Raw genomic sequence first — 26374 nt, forward strand, 5'->3', positions numbered from 1 at the left:
TTACATCCTCCGACGATACCTTAACAGTTCCTAGGTCCTTGGTTAGGACTCAAGCTGCTGAGCTATTAACCAGCCTCAAAGGCTGTGACTCTCACTAAAGATTAATTATTATTATTATTATTATTATTATTATTATTATTATTATTATTATTATTATTATTATTATTATTTTATTTCTATACCGCCCTTCTCCCGAAGGACTCGGGGCGGTGTACAGCCTGATTAAAAGCACAAAGACAGACAAAATTTAAAAATAATTAAAATTATTAAATAATTGGCTCAATTATAAAACCCCCAAATTTAAAATCCCACATTTAAAACCAATTAAAATCTTTACATTTGATAGCCCGGCCTGGCGGAACAACAAGGTTTTGAGGGCACAGCGAAATACACGGAGGTATATATGAGAAGGACAAGAAGCAGGAAAGAGCCCGTCAGAACCTGCACTAGTGATACATTCAAATTCAAAATCAGAATAGAGCTGGAAGGGACCCCGGAGGTTATCTAGTCCAACCCAGTGGTGGGATTCAGCCGGTTTGCACCACTTCGTGAGAACCGGTTGTTAACTTTCTGAGCAGTTTGGCAAACTGGTTGTTGGAAGAAATCATTAGGGCAGAGAACCGGCTGTTAAATTACTTGAATCCCACCACTGGTCCAACCCCCTGTTCAAGCAGGAGACCCTATACCCGTGATGGCGAACCTATGGCACGGGTGCCACAGGTGGCACATATCTGTAGGCACGCGAGCATTGCCCTAGCTCAGCTCCAACGCGCATGTGTGTGCCAGCCAGCTGATTTTCAGGCCTTCCGGTCCCACCAGAAGTCGGGAAACAGGCTATTTCCGACCTCCGAAGGGCCTCCGGGGGTGTGGGGAAGACTGTTTTTGCCTTTCCCAGGCTCCAAGAAAGCCTCTGGAGCCTCGCGAGGGTGAAAAACAGGCCTACTGGGCCCACCGGGCCATTGCGTGCCAAAAGGAGGGGGAGTGGGGTGCATTGAATTATGAGTGTACCATTTCAGACACGTGGCTGTCCAGTCTCATCTTAAAAACCTTAATCCAGAATAAGCACTACCACGGGTGTCTTGAGCCAACATACTGCAATTCAGACCAGCCGATAGTCTGTACAGGTAGTCCTCGACTTACAACAGTTCATTTAGGGACCATTCAAAGTTACAATGGCACTGAAAAAAGTGACTTATGACCATTTCTCACACTTATGACTGTTACAGTATCCCCGTGGCCATGTGATTTAAATTCAGATGCTTGACAACTGGTTCATATTTTTGATGGTTGCTGGGGATCCCGGGGTCATGACATCCCCTTTTGTGACCTTCTGACCAGGGGTGGGTTCTACTTAACTTTACTACCAGTTTGCAATAGGAGTGCGTGTGCATGCTTGCTTTGCTCACACGCGCACGCTTCTGAGCATGTGCAGAAGCTTCTGCGCATGCGCAGATCATACCTTATGACCAGTGGTGGGTTCCTCCCAGTTCGGCCTGGTTCTGCCGAGCCGGTAGCGGTGACAATATGGTGTCACTGAACCGGTTCTGCCCCCCGCCCCCCGCCTCCCCTGCGTTATTCTTACCTTTAATTTGGCCCCACCCCCAATCTATTGCTGCCTCTTAAGTCCCAGCTGATTGGCTAGAAGGAAAAAAACTGTTTAAACTCTTGCTGGAGGGCTTCAAAGGGCCATCCTACTACTGATCAGTGTTAAAAGGCAGTGTGGTGGTACATCAGTACCTCCCAAAACAAATGAGTAGACCGGTGCCTGCAAAAATAAATGGGTAGACCAGTGCCTCCAAAAACAAATGAGTAGACCGGTGCCTGCAAAAATAAATGGGTAGACCAGTGCCTCCAAAAACAAATGAGTAGACTGATGCCTATAAAAACAAATGAGTAGACTGGTGCTTACAAAAACAAATGAGTAGACCAGTACAGCTCTGCAAGCAGTTAAAAGCCTGGTAGACCAGTACCTCTGCTAAATCCTAAAGAATTGTCACATGAACATCAAGCCACACCCACAAAATAAGCCACGCCCACAGCCCACAGAACCGGTAATAAAAAAATTTAGAACCCACCCCTGCTTATGACCTCTGGGCAGGTGGGTGGAACCTCCTGCCTCTTTTACTACCGGTTTGGAAGAACCGGACAGAACCAGGAGCAACCCACACTACTGCTTCTGACAAGCAAAGTCAGTGGGGAAACCAGGTTCACTTAACCATCGTGTTACTAACTGAACAACTGCAGTGGTTCACTTAACAAATGTGGCAAGAAAAGTTGTAAAATGGGGCAAACTCACTTAACAAATTTCTCATTCAGCAACATAAATTTTTGGCTCAATTGTGGTCGTAAATTGAGGTCTATCTGTATCTTACATTGGATTATGATTTGGGCAGACAGCCACTCCATAAAACAAGGAAACATTAGTCTTTGCTTCCTCGCTATTAATTCCCAAATTAGCCCAATCTGCAGTTTATATGGTGCCTGAAAACAATTGGGATGTGCAGTTTTGACTATGTGGGGAATGTGCTTCCATTGGTCTGAAGCAAGAACCAGATCATCTGTAACCACTATTTTTTGGGGGGGGGGGGTGGGATGGGGGCAGTGGCAGCTAAAGTATGTGGGACGCAGACAGTTTTGGTCACATGAACCGTCACCCTGTAATTCTGAATAATTATTCTATTCATCTGGTACACTCAGATATTTTTTTTCCAGGAGGAGAATGAGATGCAGTGATTCTTGTACCGGGTTTCACAGCACAGCAGAATACCTAACTAACTGTCAGGTTTTTAGCTGAAGGATGACAACACGGTATCTGGAAACCTTCCAAGATGTGTTTTGTTACCTAAAAGTAGACATGTCTGTGTATGTTAAAGGGGGTAATGTGGGGTGAGCGATTGTTTGCGAGACTGAAAGGCAGACAGGGATGTTCAGCTGGTCTGAGGAGATGCAACACAGTCCAGATGTGACATCTGTGGGAAGGAAGCTTTTCAAAGAGACTCTGCCTTAATTAACTCATTATAAGCCTGGCTGGAATTTTCCATTTTTAAGCCTTTTCTATTGCTTTTGAGGATTCTATGTTGGCTTTTGATGCTATAAATAGAAATAGACTTTGGCAAAACCTTGGGACTAGTTCCATGGATTGTCGCGTTTTTATTCTTCTCAGAAGCCTTTATAGGAAAGGAACTCAACGTGAGGTATTTTTTTTTCCAGAGATATTTGATTAAAAAGATACCCATTCAATATCCAAACAGAATTGCAATTCTGGCTTCAGTTTTGTTCAGTTTTTAATGTTGACTCTCTAATTTCATCCTGAAATGAAGCTAACTTCCATTCCCCAAAGATAGCTGAGTAATTCCCCCCCCCCATCCAAACTCTACTGGATAATACAATGATTCTTTCTTTGACTGAAAATGGCTTCCATAGAGGTTTGAATTTTTTCTCTTAGTAAAAAGGCCAAATTTCTCATCTTCCAAAGCCATTATAAGGAATATACAGTAATTAGTGAATTATTGGACAATGAATTGAGCAGAGCAAACTTGTTAGTAAATATTGCATACTACCTCAGATTGCAATATCAAAGTACTTGGCTTTATCTTTCTGAAACTCCATGATACCACAGTCTACCTGTCAAGCTGAATATATGCAGTGAAAATAGCTAATAAAGTTCTACAGTCATCAACCTTACCTACTATCAAAGAAGCTTCTTCTGAGGCAACATAAATGGTTAAATAGTCTCTATGAGACATTGCTGTCCAGACTGATAGAGGACTTATGAAAAGGCCATGACCCATTGGCAGAATTCTTGTAAATTGGAAAACTATTAATGTGGCATAAAATCGAGGATGGCACTTTTATTGAACCTATGTGGGCATTTCATTCTCTGAATGGCTTTATCTAGGTGGCTCTGGAGAGGTGGAACTAATTGAAAATGTCCTAATTTCCTGGCAATAGTATATAGATACATGCTTATCACTTGATATCTCAGTTCTTGTATGTCATCCTGGCAGATCTGATTTCTTTCTTTCTTTCTTTCTTTCTTTCTTTCTTTCTTTCTTTCTTTCTTTCTTTCTTTCTTTCTTCTTTCTTTCTTTCTTTCTTTCTTTCTTTCTTTCTTTCTTTCTTTCCTTCCTTCCTTCCTTCCTTCCTTCCTTCCTTCCTTCCTTCCTTCCTTCCTTCCTTCTTTCCTTCCTTCCTTCCTTTTATGTTGTTGCCTGATACAAACCATGAAATAACTCTTTATAGTATTTTTCTATCTTGATCTATGGTTTGTATCAGGCAGCAACACTAAACAAACAAACAAATGAACAAAATAAATAAATAAATATAGTTTGTATTAATGGTGTTTATTTATGTTTCAATTTATATTTTGTACCAAATGATACTATTTTGGGTCGACTTCTCCGAAGACTCAGGGCGGCTTACAATGCGTTAAGCAATAGCCTTCATACTTTTGTATATTTATACAAAGTCAGCTTATTGCCCCCACAATCTGGGTCCTCATTTTACCTACCTTAGAAAGGATGGAAGGCTGAGTCACCCTTGAGCCTGGTGAGATTTGAACTTGCAGTAATTGCAATAATTTTATCCCAGGCTAGGATTAATGAGGCCTTTCTGAACTCTGCATGACTTATTGCTACTTTGATTTGCCAGCTAAACGGACCTTGATAGGTTGGAAATTCAAATTGGATTGTGGTAGAAGGGATGAAAGAAATTCCACTGCTTTATCACTACCATCCTAGTTGTGGAAGAAGAACATAAAGATATAAAAAGAAGTTTCTCACTTTTTAAGTCAGATAGGGTTTAGTTTGCCACACAAATGGTAAATCCTGAATTTTACTCCTGAATAGATGGAGAGACAGGGATTGTCTGTTACAATCAGTGACTACTCAATATAAGAAAGATGGCTACATCAGAGATGAGTTTGGGGCAATACTTGCCCCCAAAATGGGATAATTTGCTGCGGCCAACATGCCGCAGCCATTTCACCACGGCCAACTTGACACAGCCCTCTCGATCCAGCTGACTCGCCACAATACAGCTCGCCAGGGCCAACTTGCTACAGAATAACTTGCCACAGAAAATTCCACACGGAATAACTCAACACAGAAAATGTTACCTGCCACTGTTTCTTTGACATAATTTCTATTTTTGTCAATAAAAATAATGTCAAAGGAATAGTGACAGATAACATTTATCCTGTGTGGAATTTTCTGTGGTGAGTTGTTCCATGACAAGTTGGCTACAGTGAGTTGTCCTGTGGGGAGTTGGTCTCACAGCGAGATGACTGCGGCGAGTTGGCTGGGGCGGTGGTGAGGTGGTCACAGCAAGTTGGCCATGGCAAATTGTCCTACACCAGCCCAGCCCACAAAATTTCTAAATAGGCATGTTCAAACGGTTCATAGAACATCTGATGAAACTAAATCAGACTTACTTTCTTATACCTATAATTTCCAGCATTAGCTTTCTGGAGGAATATTTCCCCAAACAATGGATTGAACATATACTATAGGTAGTCCTTGACGTAATAACTGCAACATTTGCTTTATGATTGCTACGTTTGCTTAACTACCATCACAAAAAAAGTAATAAAAACAGGTTCAAGCATGTAGTGACCAGGGGTGAAATGCTACTGATTCGGGGTGATTCGCCCGAACCGGTAGTGAAAATGCTACTGGTTTGCCCAAATTGGTAGTAAAAAAATGCTTTAAAAAGTAAAAAAAAATGGTTTAGACAATCAGCTGTGACCATCAGCTGTGCCGCGCGATCCCTAGGAACTTTTTTTTTTACTTTTTAAAGCATTTTTTTTTACTACCTATTGCCTGAACTGGTATTTTTGTGTAAAGTGTGATGGTTTGTTTTTGAGCCCTCTGTGAGTCTGTGAGGTTCCTGCTTGTTGCAGGGGCCATTTTGTGTGAAGTCCAGCTGCTGTCAGCTTTGGAAGCCATATTAGGCCGGAAGCTTCCATGCTGCCACCTTCTCATGTGTGGGAAAGTAGGAGGGGGGATTTAGTAGAGGGGTTGCCTTTAGCCATAATAGCATTCTTCCTCTCAGTCAAGGTCAGGCTGATCCTGCATCTGGAAAAGGAGTGGTCGGAGTAATGTCTCGAGGTGGGACGGATGGTGATTGGAGCATGTGATCGACTGAGGAGTGAGGGGATGGTTTGGGGGTTTTTGATTTACTGAGGGAAAACCTGGACCTCTCAGATTCGGGTTTTCCCAGATGTGCCAGTTTACCTATTCTAGTAAATAGAACTTTGAAAGATGCTTGCTTCAGAATTTTTACTTGGGGTTGGGGTTTTTCTGGAATGCTGACAGCTGCTTTTGCAGCTGTCTGTGTGAGTCAGTTGTGTAGCTTTTGTGTTATTTTTGTGCAAAGTGTGATAGTTGGTTTTCCCAGTCACATGACCAACAAGCCAGCCCACCCAATCACACCCCCACCAAGCCACTCCCACCAAGCCATACCCATAGAACCAGTAGGGAAAATTTTTGAATTTCACTACTGGTAGTGACCCACTTTACAACTGTCATGACTATCATAAATGCCAGGGTCAATTACCATTGTAAGTCGAGGACTACCTGTATTGAATTTAATGATTGCCATCCACACACACTATTGTGTGGGCAATTGTATTTATTCAATCTATTAGTCAATTGTACTTGAATTACGTTTGAAGAAGAAATCGCTGCAACAAACATATATGAAATATATAATAATTCAAGATTTAACAACTAAAATGTTCAAATAAGAAATGATTAATTTTTTCTTGGTTGGGGCATCCAGTACAAAAAAAGCGGGAACATCTCTCTTAAGCATTCACCACTGATTACAATGGAAGATTTATCACAATGCTGCTTTAAAATAACAGACAGGCCCTCTTTCTAAAGCCCAAGTACAATGGGTAATTTAATAGATAATGAATACATTATTCTACATTACTGCAATCAAATACAAAGAGTAATTGTTTTGGAGGAATGTAAGAATAGTATCCTGTTACAAGGGTAGAGAACCATACGTATTAGAAGCCCTTTTAATTTCAGGTTAAGATAGAAACTGAGGAGAGCCTATGATACAGTTATGTTTCTTTATGCAAATAGCCTGATTAATCGAAAAAGTAATTTATTCCAGTATCATGGCAGTAAGTCTGATTATTATGTTCATTTATATAATTATCAGCCTTGTGAGGTTGTCAAGAAAAGAAGCATAATCAGCAGCACTAGATCTACATAACTTCATTAGAGGGTTTTCAAGGGGAGAGAATAACTGATCTTTAAGGAAGATAGAAAAGTTTGGCTTTGTCTACCTAAATGTATAAATCCTTTATTTTCTACAAAGATTTTTTTACGCCCAAAGCAAGTAAAATCTTAACCGACATAATCTTGCCATCTAAATGAAATGCAGTCTATTTTTAATCTGGTGGTAGCATCAGAAGTCGAGTAAGGATTATATGCTATAATTTCAAGAATTTCGTTTGCATTTGTTCAAGGATTGAGAGGGTTTTTTTTGGTAAATAGTTCATATACCCAGTTATCTTCTTCTTTTTCTCATAATTTATTTATTATTTATTTATTGGTTCGATTTATATGCCGCCCTTCTCCGGAAACTCAGGGCAGCTTACAATGCGTTAAGCAATAGCCTTCATACTTTTGTATATACCTGCTTAGTAGGGCTTTCGGCCCCCACCTAAGCGGTGTTCTTTTTTTATACAAAGTCAGCTTATTGCCCCCACAAACCGGGTCCTCATTTTACCTACCTCGAAAGAATGGAAGGCTGAGTCAACCTTGAACCTTAATCAGATACTGCTAGCTACATACATTGTCATTCAATATAATTTGATAAATCATATTCTTCTTATGATATTTCAAAAGCCTTTGAAATAGTATGAATTGTGGCTACCTTAGCCAATTTTCAATCTAGACATCCCCTCCTTCCCATACAAAAATGGTTTTGGCACTATTTTTTTTCTAAAATTGAAGTTTATTCCAAAGCATTTCTCATGAGAGTAAGATCAAAGTTAGATTTCTAGGGAAAAAATGGTGAAAGGAAGATGGCTCCTCAAAAGTGGAGCCAACAACTGGAATGAAGAGCTGGCAAATAGACCAGGTCTTTGTGGGATTTCTCTCTGGGAATTGTGTTCCAGAGAGTTGCTCCTCATGAGGAAAGCACAAGAGAACAGTTACCAGCAGGTTTAGAGTTCTGGGAGTTGAGGAAGTAGCCATCTTGCTCAAATCACAATTGACACCTTCAAAAGGACATTAGGTGCGCAAAGTTCCTTTTTTAATAACTTTCAGAAATTGCTTATTAACTGCTTTTTATTTATTAGGAAACTTTGGATCAATAAGCCTTGCAGAACTGGGTTAATTTCCTTCAATCCATAGCAAAATAAATTTTAAAATACAAGTTTAGAGACATTAAACGATGAAAAGAAACCAGTGAGCCATGATGGCGCAGTAGTTAGAATGCAGTAATGCAGGTTACTGTCAGCTCACTGCCACCAGTTCGATTCTGATCGGCTCAAGGTTGACTCAGCCTTCCATCCTTCTGAGGTCGGTAAAGTGAGGACCAGATTGTTGGGGGAATATGCTGACTCTGTAAACTGCTTAGAGAGGGCTGTAAAGCACTGTGTAAAGGTATATAAATCTAAGTGCTATTGGTAGTGCTATAGTTAAAAACCCAGACTGTCTTCTGAAAAGATATGGGTAAAATAAGGAACTGCCTTCAGTCATTATGATTTACTAGTTATTATAATTAATAAATAATCTACATCCTCAAGATAATAAGAGCTGTGTGGAACATAATGCCTGTGATAGTGATTCATATTTACCAAAATCCAGGGGTGAAATCCAGCAGGTTCTGACAAGTTCCAGAGAACCAGTAAGCGGAAATTTTGAGTAGTTTGGAGAACCGGCAAATACTACCTCTGGCTGGTCCCAGAGTGGGGTGGGAATGGAGATTTTACAATATCCTTCCCCCAGGAGTGGGGAGGGAATGGGGATTTTGCAGTATCCTTCCCCTGCCATGCCCACCAAGCCACGCCCACCAAGCCACACCACACCCACCAAGCCACGCCCACATAACTGGTAGTAAAAAAAATTGAATTTCACCACTGCCAAAATCTAATATGTATAATCATTACTTTCTATGTGCGCTGACTGCCAACTTTCCAAATACTTTGAAAAATCTCCTTCTCCCTCTCGTTCTGGTACTGAATCAGGGGAAAAAAAAGAACCTTAGCTGCACAACAGATTTTGACATTATGGAATATCCCAGTTTCTTCAAAAATAAACTATACATAAATGTATAAAAACTATAGGATGGAACCATGGTTTGGGATCCCTTTCCCAGCACACACATACATATTAAAAGGTTTTTTTTTAGCTCACCCCAATCTTTGGTTTTGCTCCAGAACCAGCCATTGGAGTAGGAAATACTTTATCTGAACCATAGAGAGTAGGAGGTAGAGGAGGTGATGGTGATGGTATGTTCATTTGCTGGTTATTTACAGCAATGATGTCGACTGTGCCTCCAGGAAGTGATTCTGAATCCTTTAAAAGAGAAGTCAAATTCTTTATGCTGTTGTGCTGTTAACTTTGTGGAATACATTAAAGCATATTCATTTCTTTCCCCCGCCTAAAAGCGCTGCCTATCTCTGCTGTTCTGTTACTGAAAAGTACTTTAAAGATCAAAGCTTTGGTGTCCTACAAGAAGAAAAGAATAAACGTAGTTTCGTTCAGGAGTTTGGAGTTTCAAAATTCTGGCATGTTTTCTCTTGATAATTCCTGTGCATATCATGTTATATCTTCATCTTTTGTCTTTGGAAGCATTTGAAACCTTTTGTAACATCTGGAAATCTTTAGCCACTTGGAGTGACATCATCAGATGGAACCTCGTGCAGGTGAAATCTCTTGTTGCTTCATTTTTTTCCCACTTAAAATGCGAACCAACATCTGATAACATTCATTTTTTTTCAGGGTTTTAAGCCCTCTGTACTGTTTACAGGAAGGACCACAAGCCAACACACAGTCACTGCATACAATGAAGTCCCTTTGAATATAGCAGGACATGCGCACCACACTGTATATTGGCTTATACGGGGTGCTTATGAAGTAGAAGGGGCTATATGTAGGGGTGAGTCTCAAAAATTTTAGCAAGGGGTTCTCTGCCCGGTTTCTGGTTAGGCGTGGCCATAGTGGGTGTGGTCTACTGCACTACAGCGGGGTGGGGTGTTTTTGCCCTCCCTGAGCTCCGGAGGCTTTCCTTGAGCCTCCGGGAGGGCGATAATGCCCTCCCCAGGCTCCAGAGGCCCTCTGGAGGTCTGTTTCCAGCCTTCCCAAACTTCTGGTAGGCCATTTTTTTGCCCTCCCCAAGCCTCCGCACGTGCCCTACCTCCACCTTAGCTAGAGGTTCTCCCGAACCTCCATGAACCCCCAGAAGCTCATACTTGGCTATATACCATTTCAAATTATGGGTATCAATGCATTTTTTAAAAAAAGATATGATAATCAAATGCATGTTTCCAGCTGCATGAGGTAAGAAAATTTTTTTTATAGGGAATCATTCAAAATATGCCAACATCTTGAAGTTTATAAATGATTAGGTTATTTTCTTCCTGCTTAGTCTTAGCAATATGCATATGATAACTGAATGTCATTCAATTATCTTGCTTTATATATAAAGTTAGTTTTCGTAGCCTTTCTTGGGAAATATGTGAAAGATCTTTATATCTAAAAATCACTATAGAAAGAACTCTATCGTGAAAGATGTCATGTAAATGCTTGAAAGGATCCAATAAACAATTATTGTATGTAGCAGAATGTCTGCAATACTATAATATCCATAATCTGAAGAAAATCAATTTAATCAATTTAAATAGCACCCGACTCAATCCAATCCCTAAATATTATTGAATATTATAGAAATAATTACTTATCCTTTCTCTATAATCCTTTGGGCACAATAAATCTGGGTGGACTTATTTGGGGCCAGACACTGAAATTCTTTTTTTTTAGAAAGGCAGGATTTTAAAGAAGTCCCTGAACCTTTATTTCAAATGTATAATAGGTAAACTGAGGACAGCTGCATCTATACTTCCAAAGCATTTCGAATTCAGCACCAACTACATCAGATCACCTGATTGGCTTGACTTTAATTCTACCTTTAAAAATAGAGAAGCTCTGGCAAGTTTGGAAAGCTTAGACCAGAATTGGGCTAAGCATCTTATCATTCCCTAAGCACGGAGAAAGACCAAAGGCAGAAACAGAAGCTAGGTCTGCCTTGTTGCCTCCAGATATTCGAGACCAGGAGTCTCCAACCTTGGCAACTTTAAGACCTGTGGACTTCAATTTCTAGAATTCCTCAGCCAGTTTTGCTTTGCTGGCTGAGGAATTCTGGAAGTTGAAGTCCACAAGTCTTAAAGTTACCAAGGTTGGAGACCCCTGTTCTAGACTGGAACTCCCAGGAGGCACAATGAGAACAATAATTCTGTGCCTCTGGAACAGAGGTGAGTTTGAACAGGTTCTGACCAGTTCTGGAGAACTGGTAGTGGAAATTTTGAATAGTTCGGAGAACCGGTAGTAAAAATTCTGACTGGGCTTGCCCCCATCTACTCTCTGCTTTCCAAGTCCCAGCTGATCAGGAGGAAATGGGGATTTTGCAGTAACCTTCCCCTGGAGTGGGGACAGAATGGAGATTTTGCAGTATTCTTCCCCTGCCACGTCCACTAAGCCACACCCACCAAGCCATGCCATGCCCACCAAGCCACAGCCACAGAACCGGTAGTAAAAAATTTTGAAAACCACCACTGCCCTGGAAAACAGAGCTAGATCTAAGAAAAAGAAAAAGAAATCTATCTTGGTGTTTAGGTTTTGGAAATTGCAGATACTTGAGCTGAAAGGACAATGGAGAGGGGTAAGAAAAGTAAAAGAAGCAACAAGAAAAAAACGTGGCAAGTAAATATAAATAACTGGGAGGGGGGGGAGAAAGAAGGTTGAGCAACCAGACTTACAGGGATGGGCTTTTGTGGTTGTGTCAATGTGCCGGAAGGCGAAGAGCTTTCGCTGAGAGCATTTTCAATATCCTGGTCGAGCTGATCCAGTTTCAGAATGAGTAGTACCATGGAGTCCAGTCGTGACTGATCCTGGTCTCTGGCTTCCTGGGGATTAGAAAACGCAGTTATAGAATCTGAAAGGGCACTTCTGGGAAGGAATAAAAAAGTCTCTGTTCTCTAATTTAACAAAACAGGGTTGGATAATAGGCAACAAGCTCACATTTGGGGAGAAAAGAAGGAGGAGGAGGAAAGGGGTGGAGGGAGAGCACTGTGCTGCATTCTCTCATCAATGCATTCTTCACTCCAAGCCTTGACTTCACCGAGAAGTATTTTCCCTCCATTTTGCATCTCTGGCTGGAACTAGATAGGAACTAAGCTAGCTTAGCTGAGACCAATCCCTGTAGCCCGATGTCCCCTTTTCTTACAATTTCCCCCCACAGCAAGCCACAGGTAGTCCTGCAGGTTCACTGGAGAACTCAGAATTAGGTATTCTGAATTCTGGCATGAAATAGGAAAGGAGCCTTATTTAGACTGCAGTCCGTCTGGTCCCATTCTATATGGGAATTATCCCACACAAAACATCCAGTTCTAAGGCCAAGGCATAACTGATGAAGCCTTGAATCATAATTTAGCAGATGGATATTACAGTCCAATATGGCTAAATCCTACATATTGTTCATTCCTGAGGAGTCAATGCCATGAGACCATATTTATTAAGATAGCAATAGCACTTAGACTTATATACTGCTTCATAGTGCTTTTACAGCCCTCTCTAATCAGTTTACAGAGTCAGCATATTGCCCACAACAATCTGGGTCCTCATTTTACCCACCTCGGAAGGATGGAAGGCTAAGTCAACCTTGAGCTGGTGAGATTTGAACTGCCGAACTGCAGCTAGCAGTCGGATGAAGTAGCCTGCAGTACTGCATTCTAACCACTGCGCCACCTTGGCTCTAGATCAATCTGTACTTAACTCTGACCAGGAACATACATATTGCAAGGATACATTATGCCTGATAATGTGGGGACATTGAAAAATCCTGTCATGGCTGCCATTCTGCTAGCCAAACATCACAAGCCTGACATTAGCAACTGTGGGAGGGAAGAGAGGATTACAATGTAGGGAGGAAGTGGGGGGGGGAATGGAAACCAAGCCGTGCTGGCCCAAGGCGTAAGAAGCATCAGCCAGCCCAAGGTCAACCATCAGAATGCAAAACTGGAAAGCCCACAAACTGAAGGTCCGTTACCCAAACAATATACAAACATCTAATTGGACATTAACTGGTAACAGGGACATTAACTGATAACTGGGGAAAAGGAAAAGTTAATCGTATCATTTGCTTGCAAAACGCCAGATCCAGCTTCACTACTTTCTGTAACCACTTAGGCGTCAGTAAAGTATACTCTTGGTAAAACAATGGGCCAGGAGTCTTTCTTTGCTAGATGATGGAGTGGGATGGTTGACGTATCAACTTTCTTGCAAGGCCTCATTGGAAAGGACGAGGGTCTCAAAAACATCCTTTTGCTTCAATGGGTAAAATAAGCAAAGAGAAGAAGGTAGGGAAACATGTAGAGCTTGGCCTCTGGAAATGCTGCCATCCCCTTTGTAGCTGTCATCATAGGAGGCAACTGTATTTTCTTCTGAATAATATCCAGGGATGGGACTCTACCAGTTCGGGCGAACTGGTAGCTCCAACGATCACCTGGGAGCGAACCGGTTCGCTCTGATGATCAGGTTGGCCTGCCCCCCCGCCCCTGCACTTTACTTACCTTTATCTTCTCAGCTGATTGGCTTGGCAGAGAGGATTGCCACACCTCAGCTGTGTTACTCCCAAGTGGTAACACAAAAGGTTAGTATTTGTAAAACTATGCACGTGTGCTCAATGTGCGTTTGACACACGTGAGCGCAAAGCATACGATCACCGAACTGGTCGTTAAAACGGCAGCATCCCACCACTGATAATATCTCACATCTGTTTCTACATGTACATATTGAGCCTTGGTGGCGCAGCAGACTAAAGCACTGTTAAGTAACACCAGCTGCCTGCAATTACTGCAAGTTCAAATCTCACCAGGCTCAAGGTTGACTCAGCCTTCCATCCTATCAAGGTAGGTAAAATGAGGACCCGGTTTGTGGGGGCAATAAGTTGACTTTGTATAAAAAAGAACACTGCTTCGGGGGGGGGGGACGGGACAAAAGCCCTACTAAGCAGGCATATACAAAAGTATGAAAGCTATTGCTTAACGCACTGTAAGCCTCCCTGAGTCTCCGGAGAAGGGCGGCATATAAATCAAATTAAAAAAAAAAAAATAATAAAAAAAAAAGGGCAGCATATAAATTGAACCAATAAATAAATAAATAAATAAATATTCTCTCACCAGGGACTATCACCAAGGCATGTGTATGTGTTCATAGCTGGCACATGCAAGTATGAGAAAATTCCTAAAAGTAATTTCCAATTTAATTTCCACCCAGCACACTCCCAGTCAATCCAGATCAGAACAGGCACGAAGGCTACTGAGTGCAGCTAGCCAAAAATATAGCTTGGTGTTTATTTATTGGCAAATATCAAAAACAGTTCATAGCCAAAAAAGGAACAACAGCAACAACAAAAAACACAGGCAAAAGTAGGGAGAGTGACATGAACAATAAGCAAGAGATAAAAAAGGGATTTAATGTCAATCTCTGAAAATCTATATATCAATTTATCTCAAACCTATATGTCAAAAGGACAGAACTTTCCAGAGCCACTGAAACAATACTGGAATATTTTACATAGTCCCAAAGGGAGAGATACAAAATCTGAAAGTTGGCATCACACATCGCCCAGAAGCTACCATACAAGGACAAATCAAGCATTGCAAAGATTACTTGGCAGTGGAAGATATTTCTAATGTAATCTACTGGATCCCCTGCACAGATTGGCCCTGTGACTATGTAGGATAGACGGGGAAGATGCTAACCACCAAATTGCAAGAACACAAGTGAGCCGTCAGACAAGGAGAGCCAAATTCATTGGTAGCCACACATTGCAATGAACAAGGACATACATTCTATTTCACAGCTACTTAGATTGTTGGCCAAGCAGGTACAAAAATAGCCAGGGAAGTGATTAAAGCCTGGGAAATTGGCCCCTCATCAGTCAACAGGAATGCTGATTTACCACCAGCTTATCAGGCAGGGTTGGGTTCCACTTACCTTTACTACCGGTTCGCAGCGGGAACACGCACGTGTACGCTTCTGTGCATGCTCAGATCACCCATGATGACATTGTGGCGGGTGGGCAGAGCCTCCCACCTGTTTTACTACCAGTTCTATAGAACCGGACCGAACCGGGAGCAACTCACCACTGTTATCAGGTACTTAGGAGCTGAGAACTCGGCAGCAGAAGGAAACAACAGCCAATGACATAATAGCCAGCCATCAACACCCCAATCAACCAATAAGAAGCCACACTCAACCAGATATCACATAAATATTACACATAGAATAGCCCAACACACAACTTTGGAAAGAAGTTTCCTGAGGATGGGTTCCAGCACGAGTCCGAAAGCTTGGAAGGCTAAACCTCTGGTCCTGGTGATTGCTCCAGACTGGATTCTAGAATTCTGAACTTTAAAGTATCAAGCTGCACATTATTTCATATAGAGCTGTGCAGCCTTTACCCAAAACATGGAGATAATAATTGAGATGATGCTAATGCCAATACAAGAGAAATGGACATTTCAACTTCTCTTCATAGCCTGATTCCTCTAAGGTAGAATTATCCACAGGGATAAAATTTAGTAAAACTTTTACTGCCTTACAGAAGATAATGCATTTGGGGAAGGGCAGTATTGAGCTTCATGTCTTTCACTTTTATTTACATTGCTTCCCTCTTTACTTTTTATTTTAAAAATTTATTGGAAGATATGCTATATATTTAATGCAAAGTATCAGTGGTGGGATTCAGCCAGTTCGCATCTATTTGGGAGAACCGGTTGTTAACTTTCTAAGCAGTTTGGAGAACCGGTTGTTGGAAGAAATCTTATTTTGTTTTTTCCACTTTACAGGGCTAATCCTGTAAGGAAGGCAGGAAGGAAACATTCTGGTGTTATTTCTAGCCTAATCTTTATTGCCCTGCTTACAGAAACTGCCTCTCTGGTTAACCCTGATTACATTGTAACAGCTAAGGCGAAGCACCCATTGACATGAGTGACGTTGAGTTGGCCACGCCCACACAGTCACATGACCACCAAGCCACGCCCACACAGCTGGTCATAGGGCAGAGAACCAGTTGTTAAATTATTTGAATCCCACCACTGCAAAGTATATTTGGACTCTTATTGTTCTGGTTCACACTGTTATTCAGGTCTTGTATTCTGGAAAAGATTATTTCTGCCCCCGTGTCAGTTCAACAGAATTTCTATTTCCAATTTCTCTGCCTGTCCCTAATTTTCCCTTTGTTGAAACAAAAAATCAAGAATAGAGGGGGGAAAAGGGCCATCAGCTGGTGAGTAGCTTTGAACCAAGGAGACTATATTTGAGAGTTCTCCAGGCTGCAAACCAGTGGTGGGTTACCCCCGGTTCAGACCGGTAGTAAGAACCGGTAGTAAAACTGGTGGAAGGCTCTACCCACTGACCCGGATGTCATCACAGGTGATCCGAAGAGCGTGCGCACGGGCACGATGCGAACTGGTAGTAAAGGTAAGTAGAACCCACCCCTGCTGCAAACTGTTGAGCAGAGTCTTCTTTGCTTATGGACATCATGGACCAGCTTTCACATTTGATGATCCCAATTTCATTATCATACCAAATTCTCTTTTCCTCCATGATAAATACAGGCCATATTGTTTGCTCCACTATACACATTCCTGCATATAGAACAGGAAACTCCACATGCTTTTCCTCACATATTTTTCGATACATTCCAGTCTAAAGGAAAAAGGAAATATACTTCTTTGGAATAAGCAAAGCATTCTACTGAAACATTTTTTTTTGCTGTATGCCCCAAATTCCATATAAGAGCTTTGTTTTTCCATGGTAGGTTCAGGAAGTCCACATAAAAATTTGAGGTTTAGCCTTTCATAGGTGGAGCACAAGAAAATGTCTTGACTTTCTTTTGATCACATGTTGCCTGCATTGAGTACGATTTGCAACACTTGAAGCTTTTTGGTGCTGTGGAAATATTTATTCAGACATCATGTAAATCACGAAGTCCAGAGTGGAATTTATTCTGCAATTGGACAGTGAGAATTAAGAAGAGGGATTCACCAATGTTGCTAGCTACAATGGGAATCCTACTAAACTTTTACATTTAATGTTATTGCCATATTCATTGCTTTGCTGCTCTTGAGCACAATATATCCCAGCCAAGCAGACTGGGGATAATGGTAGTTACAGTCCAATACAGATTTGACAGTAAAAAGTTGGGAAAGTTGTTCTCAAGATTACATACAGGACCTTCATAAAATGAACTAAATCTTAAAATCCATGAAATATATGTTTTTCATTTTTACATACGGTGGATTTAAAAATCAGGAGAGTGACGCCATAATAGTAAGCATGCTTTACATTTATATTGTGTACTGTAGGTCAGTGGTGGGTTGCCCCCAGTTCGGACTGGTTCTATAGAATCGGTAGTAAAACCGGAGGAAGGCTCCACCCACCTAGCCCGACGTCATCAAAACGCTTCTGCACATGTGCATGCGGTCCCATTGCGAACCGGTAGTAAAGGTAAGTAGAACCCACCCCTGCTGTAGGTTCATAATGCTTGAAACAGCATCTATGGTTAGGTGTGCAGGAATTCTTCCATATACTGTAATCAGGAATTTTGCTTTCCAGGACAATCACTTTTTATGTGAGGCACTATACACAAAGTGATGGTATTCAGCTGGTTCGTGCCAGTTTAGTTGAACCGATTATTAAATTGCTGGCTGGCCCCTCCCCTCTCCGCCCCTTCCAGGAGTCCCCACACTCCCCCGTTTTGGCTCCCAGGGGGGTGCAGGAAGCCAAGTGCTGCCTGTCACACCCCCTGGCCATGCCCACCCAGCTGGTCATTAGGGCAGAGAACCGGTTGTTAAATTATTTGAATCTCACCACTGGCTATACAGACAGTAAATTAAATGCATGCATGTTGGAAATGATTCTGCTGCATTCCCTTCATAAGCACAAATATTACCTGACTACATGAAAGAAGCTAATTATGTTTCTGTTTCTTTTTATTATATTTAGAACTGTAACGATGAGAGATTTGGCCCAAGTTATCATTTCTTAATAAATGAAGACAAGATTGTTCTCCTCAGCTCAGAGAAATATATGAGAAACCATTGGTTCTGTCCAGGGGTGAAATCCAATTTTTTTTACTACTGGTTCTGTTGGCATGGCTTGGTAGGCGTGGTGTGGCTTGGTGGGCGTTGCTTGGTGGGCATGGCAGGGGAAGGATCTCCATTCTCCATTCCCACCCCACTCCAGGCGAAGAATACTGCAAAATCCCCATTCCATCCCCACTCCAGGGGAAGGATACTGCAAAATCCCCATTCCATTTCAAAGGTTTTTGAAAGCCTCCAGTGATGGAGCACCTACAACTTCTGAAGACAAGCTATTCCATTGGTTGATTGCTCTCACCGTTAGGAAATTTCTCCTAAGATCTAGGTTGCTTCTCTCCTTGGTTAGTTTCCAACTATTGTTTCATTGTTCCACTTGTTCAGCATCGCCTAAATTAGCTTGCTCATCTCACAGAAATTCTTTGGTGCTGCTGTTGTTGAAGTACAACTTGTTTGCCAGTAAGTTCATTGGAGAGGATGCCATTTTATCCTTTATCTTAGGCAGCAAAATACCTCGGGCTGCCCTGAAGAGTTGAGCAGAACCTCTTTTTCAGAAATCCCTACAGTACTGCACGCAGAAGGAGAAATACTCACATTCAAGAATTTGGCTAAAGGCACGTTCAGAAATTTAGGTTTCTGATCGCCAAGTATGCTGTAAAATACTTTGGTTTTTATTTGAATTCTACTTCAGGCATTAAAACAAATATTTTGCATTTATTACTTTTCCACATGGTATACTGCAGAGTTTTAAACAGCTAGTAAATGCACTCGTAAAAAATTAAAGCTGATACACATAAAAACCTACAGTATGTAGAAAATCTTGACCAGAATGTTGAAAGGGACAGCATTCATATCTGTTTATATTCTATGTCTATATTGCCATCTTTGAATTGGGTAAGGCATAGGAAACTAAGTCATGATTTACTGATTGGAACCAATGTTTTCACATAGAACTAAATCTAAATCCAACTTTTATCTCCTAATGAGACAAATCTTTCTTTTCTGCTCCCAGGACCAATTTCTAATCTGAAGCTGCCTTTATTTCCACACACAAAACATTTCACAAATTCAAATTATTTACTTCTACTTGGTTACAGTTGGAGTGACATAATACGTGTGATATGGAAAGATAGTTCTGGCTACCATGGTTTTTTGGGAAATACTATACAGTGCATATTTTCCGACATGGAAGATCTGATGTAAGATTAAAATGGTAATATTATAAATGCCATGTTTGATTAGCGTCAAAGTTGAGTCTGGGTTGGTCACAGTCACCCTGAGATTTTCAACATTCCTTTATTTAAATGTAAATTCTGCTTCTGAGGTAACGCTTGGCAATTTCCACTATTTTCAGTAATGATCCCATATAAGCATGTGGAGAAAACCGATTACGTAATGGATTGTGTATGTTCTTCTTGAGACTAGGGATAAAGAGAAATCTAGAAAATGTGCTGAAAATACATTCTTTACAGGGTTTTTAGAAACCAAAGAGATTTCTAATAACACTAGTGCCTCGAATATACTATTTCGTATTTTCCATTATCAAAATCAGCTTGATGAGAGAATTTCCAGTATCACAAGCAGCTCCTGAAGTTCTCTGGTTCAAGGATGACTTGTTATTGTTATATTTTCAGACATATTCAAGGGCAGCTTAAACATACAGGCAGGAAGCAGGTGTGTTGAATTTAGGCCAAGCGCACCTGAGTTCTAAACTTCAGTCATTAGGTGGCCTGAAGCCAGTAACTCCCCTCCAATCCAACCTATTTAGTAAGAAGTCTTTTAAAATAGGATCATCTACAAATTATTCATGCTCCTTGGAGGAAAAGCAAGAGCAAAATATAGTTCTACAAAAGCCAAAAAAAAAAAAAAAATCAACAAAATAGCTTAGCAATTATGGAGTTATTTTCATCTAAGCGACTGGGATCCCAATGAAATAAACACACAAACAGACACACAAAAAATAGCCTTACAAGTCTTAACCGTTTCACTGAAAGCAAATTCATTTGAAACACTGCAATGTGATGAACTCTGATGCTTCAGTTCTTATGTAGCAGACGTGCTGTATATGTACAAGTAGCATAGAGGTCTTCTCTGATTCTTGGATTTGTGTGTGTGTGTGTGTGTGTGTGTGTGTGTGTGTGAGAGAGAGAGAGAGAGAGAGAGAGAGAGCACCTTTCAGTTAATATTGATTCCTTGCAACTGTGTGTACCAGTTCCTACGTGGCAAGAAAACGTGGCAAGTTTTCTTGCCACGTTTTTGGAAGTGGTTTGCCATTGCTTCCAGTAGTGAAATCCAATTTTTTTTACTACTGGTTCTGTGGGCGTGGCTTGGTGGGCGTGATGTGGCTTGGTGGGTGTGGCTTGGTGGGCACGGCAGGGGAAGGATACTGCAAAATCCCCATTCCCTTCCCACTCCTACAAGATTTGTGGACTTCAACTCCCAGAATTCTCCAGCCAGCCATGGGGGATTCTGGGAACTGAAGTACATCTTCCTCTTCTTGTTGTGCCTTATCCATCATCGGATGTTGGCAATCATGTTGGCGACCCTATTTTTATCAACAGCCATACAAAAAAAGTGCTGCTGAGTTTTGTCCAAACCAGTCCCTTAGGTTTTGAAGCCATGATGTTCTTCTTCTGCCTGGACCTCATTTTCCTTCAATCTTTCCTTGGAGGATTAAGTGAAGGATGCTGTATTTTTCTGGATGTTGCATTGTATGTCCAAAATATTCTAACTTTTGCTTTTTAATGGCTTTGATGATTTGCTTTCCCTTGGCTTTCCCAGGTGGCTTATCACCTCCTCATTTGTGATTTTGTTAACCCACCTTATACGTAACAGTCGTCTGTAAATCCACATTTCAAATGCTTCTAGTTTCTTCAAGTGGTTTTCTGTCAGAGACCAACTCTCTACTCCGTAGAGCAGGATAGAAAAGAGGTAACATCTGACAAGCCTGATTTTCAGTTTTAGGCTTATATCGTGACTGCAGAAGACTTTTTTCATTTTGAAGAATGCTGTTCGAGCTTTCTCTATCCTTGTCTTTACTTCACTGATCATGTCCCAGCTTTCATGTAAATTAAAACCGAGGTATGTGATCCTTTCAACTTTTTCTAAAGGTATTCCTTCCGAATTTATTAGTGGTAAATTAATGGGTTGTTTGCTGACGACCATGACCTTGAAGTCCATATATCTTAAAATTTGGAGACCCCATTCAAGACCAAAGACTGAATGCAAAAATCTGCTAGTAGATAATAGCCATACCAGAGGTGGAATTCAGCCAGTTTGGACTGGTTTGGGCGAACTGGTAGCTCCGACGATCAGTTGTCCCTGTCCACCCGCCCCTGCCCTATCCTGTCCTTTATTTCCTGCTTTCTAGCTCATCTCAATTGCGTGGCACAGCTAATTCCCTCCCCTCACTGTTCTATTTACCATTAGTGACTTGGAAGGTAAGCAGCTGAGCTTCTAAATGCTCCATTTTCAGCACGTGCTCACCGAACCAGTTGTTAAATTAGCAGCATTCAACCACTGAGCCATACTATTTTTGATATGGTAAACAGCAAGTGGAAGATACTGTATAATATAACTGTTGTGGCCCGTCAGTGGCCTGTGTAGCTAGTAGCTGATTCCAACAGCGAGGAGGCTGGTGTGGTGCTGCGCCAGCAGCCTGTGCAGCTGGCACTCGAGTCGGACAATGAGGAGGCTGGAGAAGATGTGGTGCCAGAGGTGGGAATTCAGCTAGGGCCTTCAGAACCTCCAGAAGCTTCCATGGGTGAAGAGGAAGAAGAGGAGGAGCGTCTTCTCGATGCACGGGCGCACAGAGTTGCCAAAAGGCAGGAGTGGCTCCTCAGGAGGAGGTCTCCTTGAGAGTAAGGCTTGGGGCTAACTGGAGACTCCCTTAGCCTATTTAAGGATGGACGACGACTGAGGCAATTTGCAGGGAACAACTTCGTTCACTGTCCTTCGCGTCTGGATCTTAGTTCTTTTATCAGTGTCTTGCAAATTGCTTCTGGGCTTTCTGCCAATCCTAGTAAGATTACGATTATTTATTTTTTGGATTCTTGTAGGCTGTTAAGAAAGTTAATTAACAGCCTTTGTTTGAAAAAGACTGATTTGATTTAGTAAACTAAGATTTGTACAGACTTTGTGTGTGCTGCGTTCTTTGGGTCCGTAGCTGGACAGAACAATAACAAGAATACTGTCTTGTGGAAAGTTTACAAGTGCACTATAAGTTCTACGTCTCAATGAAACTGATTTCTAAAAAAAAAAAAAAATGCACAAAGGATTATGCTGTACTGTAAGCCTTCAGTTCTACCAGCAGTCACTTTTCTGGACTGGCAAAGCAGTCCTTGCTTATCCATCCTCAGAAGAAAGAGTTCATTTACAAAGATTGTTGGCAAAAAATCCTTGAACATCTTTAATCTGGTGCCAGTTGGACTCGGTTTAAATTTTGCACTAATATTACACGTTGCATAAAGTGTGGATATTCTCATCCCTGTCTTGCTTTGCTTAATATTGGGTTACTCAAACAGAATTGGACAGTTATGCAAGGTTTTCTTCAACTGAACGAACAAGACAGGCAAGGAAGACAATACTCTTCATCCAGCGGTGATTTTCACATATTCTTACTACCGGTTCTCCGCATGCGTGCACGCTCGCTTCATGCGTGTGCACGCTTTCCACGCATGCACCCGGCCTTCCACACATGCACTTTGCTCATGTGCACGCCTTCTGTGCATGCGCAAAACATGACTAAATAGGACGGCATTACACCGGGGCAGGTGGGGCGCAGTCGCTGCTACCAGTTCGCCCAAACCAGTACGAACCGGCTGAATTGCTGTCTTCATCCTAATTCAGAGCTATCTGCCCTTTTCTGAAAGCAATGATATAAATCAGATCAGCTTGATTCTAAATCCTTTCTTCATGGAACAACAACCATTATTCCAGTGGTCTTCCGGATGCGCTTCAAGGTGTTGGTCACTACCTTTAAAGCGCTCCATGGCATGGGACCTGGGTATTTGTGGGACCGCCTTCTGCCGCTGATAGCCTCCCACAGACCAGTACGCTCCCACAGAGAGGGACTCCTCAGGGTGCCGTCAGCCAGGCAATGTCGGCTGGCAACCCCCAGGGGGAGGGCCTTCTCTGTGGCAGCTCCTGCCCTCTGGAACGATTTGCCCCCGGAAATACGAAGGATATCGGATCCCTGGGTTTTTCGCCATGCCCTAAAAACTTTTCTTTTCCATCAAGCAGGGCTGGCGTGAAACCCCCCCCCCCCTTTTTTTTTTTAGTTTTTTAGCTTTTTAAATTGTCAAAGGGGTTTTAGTTTTCAATGTTTTAAATTTTTGGGCCACAGTTATTTAATTCTTTTAATAATTTTAAATTTTGTATTGATATGTGTTTTAGTTCTGGCTATGCACTGCCCTGAGTCCACTTGGAGAAGGGCGGGATATAAATTGAATAAAATAAATAAATAAAATAAATAAATAATTATTAAGCTGAGAAACTGGTGTGGGTATTTTGTCTCACTCTGATAAAAGGGTGGAGGGGGGTTACCTTTCATTAGACTCCACAGTAATAACAATGTTGTATGTGACAAAAAAAAGTAAGTAAGCCTTTTCACATGTTAAAAGAATCGTGCAGGTGTTGCTGTGTTTTCTCCTTCACAAAGGCTATATAATCAACTTCAGTCTTTCAACAAACTTTTAGCCTGATACCTAGAGTTGGAAAAAAATCAGAGTTTCTCAAGAGAAGTTGAGTTTTTCATTCCCTTTGTGTCACAAACAATAATGTGCTCTGTAGAATATTTGCAGTCTTCTAAATCATTATTTCAATCTGGCACAGGAAGGCTGAGAATTACCAGCAGCCATAATCAGCACAAACAGTGAAGAGAAGTGCTACACATTGTTCTTCTGTGGGCATGTTGCCCCACCACAGCCTGTTTTTGCTCCCAGGGGGGTGCAGGAGGGCGAGTGCTGCCTGTTGCATCCCTTGGCCACAGAACCGGTAGTAAAAACATTTGAATCCCACCACTGGGGTTGGGCCCTACCTCAGAGAGATCAGGTATACAACTTGGGGATTCTTTTAGACTCACAGCTTCTGCTCAAAGACCAGGTGGCAATTGTAGCTAGGAGAGCCTTTGCATTACTTTGTGTGGTGCATCAATTGTGCTATTTTCTGGACTGTGAGGCCTTGTCATTCATGCACTGATCAGCTCCCACTTGGATTATTGCAACATACTCCTACATGGGACTTCCTGGAAGAGTGTTTGGAAGGTACAATTGATCCAGAACACAGTGGCATGAACAGTTTTGGAGGCCCCTAGGATGGCAGTGGCAGTGAAGTGCCACTGTTGTGTGAGCTGCACTGGCTTCCAGTCTGCTTCCAAGTTTACCTTTATTTGCCTTTAAAGCCATTTATGGCCTGGGTCCAGGATATCTAAGGAACCGTCTTTTGCCAATGGGATTGGCCTATCACACTCATGCTGGCAGAAGTGGGCTACTGGGGATCCCATTCGCCAAGGAATTTTGGCTGGTGGGATCCAGGAGAATCTTTTCTGCCATGGATCCGTTCTTCTCACTCAAAACCGTAGAAATGGTGGTAGACTTTAGGAGAAACCCTCCCATACTACCACCTCTTACAATATTAGACAACACAATATCAACAGTAGAGACCTTCAAATTTCTAGGTTCGATCATATCTCAAGACCTAAAATGGACACCTAACATCAAAAACATCATCAAAAAAGCACAACAAAGAATGTTCTTTCTGCTCCAACTGAAAAAGCTCAAACTGCCCAAGGAGCTGCTGATCCAGTTCTACAGAGGAATTATTGAGTCTGTCATCTGCACCTCCATAACTGTCTGGTTTGGTTCTGCAACCCAACAAGACAGACACAGACTTCAGAGGATAATTAGAACTGCTGAAAAAACAATTACTACCAACCTGCCTTCCACTGAGGACCTGTATACTGCACGAGTCAAAAAGAGGTCTGTGAAAATATTTACAGACCCTTTGCATCCTGGACATAAACTGTTTCAACTCCTACCCTCAAAATGATGCTATAGAGCACTGCACACCAGAACAACTAGACACAAGGACAGTTTTTTCCCCAACGCCATCACTCTGCTAAACAAATAATTCCCTCAACACTGTCAAACTAGTTACTAAGTCTGCACTACTATTAATCTTCTCATCGTTCCCACCACCCATCTCCTCCCACTTATGACTGTATGACTGTAACTTGTTGCTGTATTCTTACAATTTATATTGATTGTTTCCTAGTATGATTCGATTGCTTATTTGTACCCTATGACTACCATTAAGTGTTGTACTTTATGATTCTTGACAAATGCATCCTTTCTTTTTATATACACTGAGAGCATATGCAGCAAAGACAAATTCCTTGTGTGTCCAACCACATTTGGCCAATAAAGAATTCTATCTATCTATCTATCTATCTATCTATCTATCTATCTATCTATCTATTCTAGAACATCTTGCCACAGGAGGTAAGATCTACCCCCACTTTTAGCCTTCAGGAAAAGCCTGGCTTTGCTGGCTGGCATGGGGTCCTGCAGGAGAAGCTGAGATCTAGTGTAGTAACAGACAAGGCAGCACCATGTCTCCACCTGAACCCATATTTTTTGGTTTGTTTTATTTTTTTATAATTTTAGTATGCTTTTATTTATAATTATAATTGTCAGTGTAAGCTGCTCAGAGTCAACTTGAGCTACAAGATGGGTGGCATATAAATTTAATAATAAATAAATAAATAAAATTTAGAATAGAGTAGAATTTTTTATTGGCCAAGTGTGATTGGACACACAAGGAATTTGTCTTGATGCATATGCTCTCGGTGTACATAAAAGAAAAGATATGTTCATCAAGAATCATAAGATACAACACTTAATGATAGTCATAGGGTACAAATAAGCAATCAGGAAACAATATCAATATAAATCGTAAGGATACAAGCAACAAAATTACAATCATACAGTCATAAGTGGAAGGAGATGGGTGGTGGGAATGATGAGA

At 41.4% G+C, this 26374-nt stretch overlaps 1 protein-coding gene across 1 annotated transcript in view; it reads right to left on the reverse strand.

Moving 5' to 3' along the window:
• The window catches only part of DLC1 (DLC1 Rho GTPase activating protein), a 318521-nt gene that overhangs the window by 240328 nt on the left and 51819 nt on the right, over positions 1 to 26374 (reverse strand). Inside the window, exons 2-3 of the mRNA XM_070949102.1 lie at positions 12002 to 12148; positions 9381 to 9542 (exon numbers count right to left, since the gene is read on the reverse strand). Coding sequence (XP_070805203.1) covers positions 9381 to 9542; positions 12002 to 12148 — 309 coding nt within the window. The remainder of the gene's footprint in view (positions 1 to 9380; positions 9543 to 12001; positions 12149 to 26374) is intronic.

This window comes from Pituophis catenifer, unplaced genomic scaffold (genome assembly GCF_029215685.1).
Source record: "Pituophis catenifer annectens isolate HBS135680 unplaced genomic scaffold, rPitCat1.0.hap2 SCAF_8, whole genome shotgun sequence".
Lineage (NCBI taxonomy): Eukaryota > Metazoa > Chordata > Lepidosauria > Squamata > Colubridae > Pituophis > Pituophis catenifer.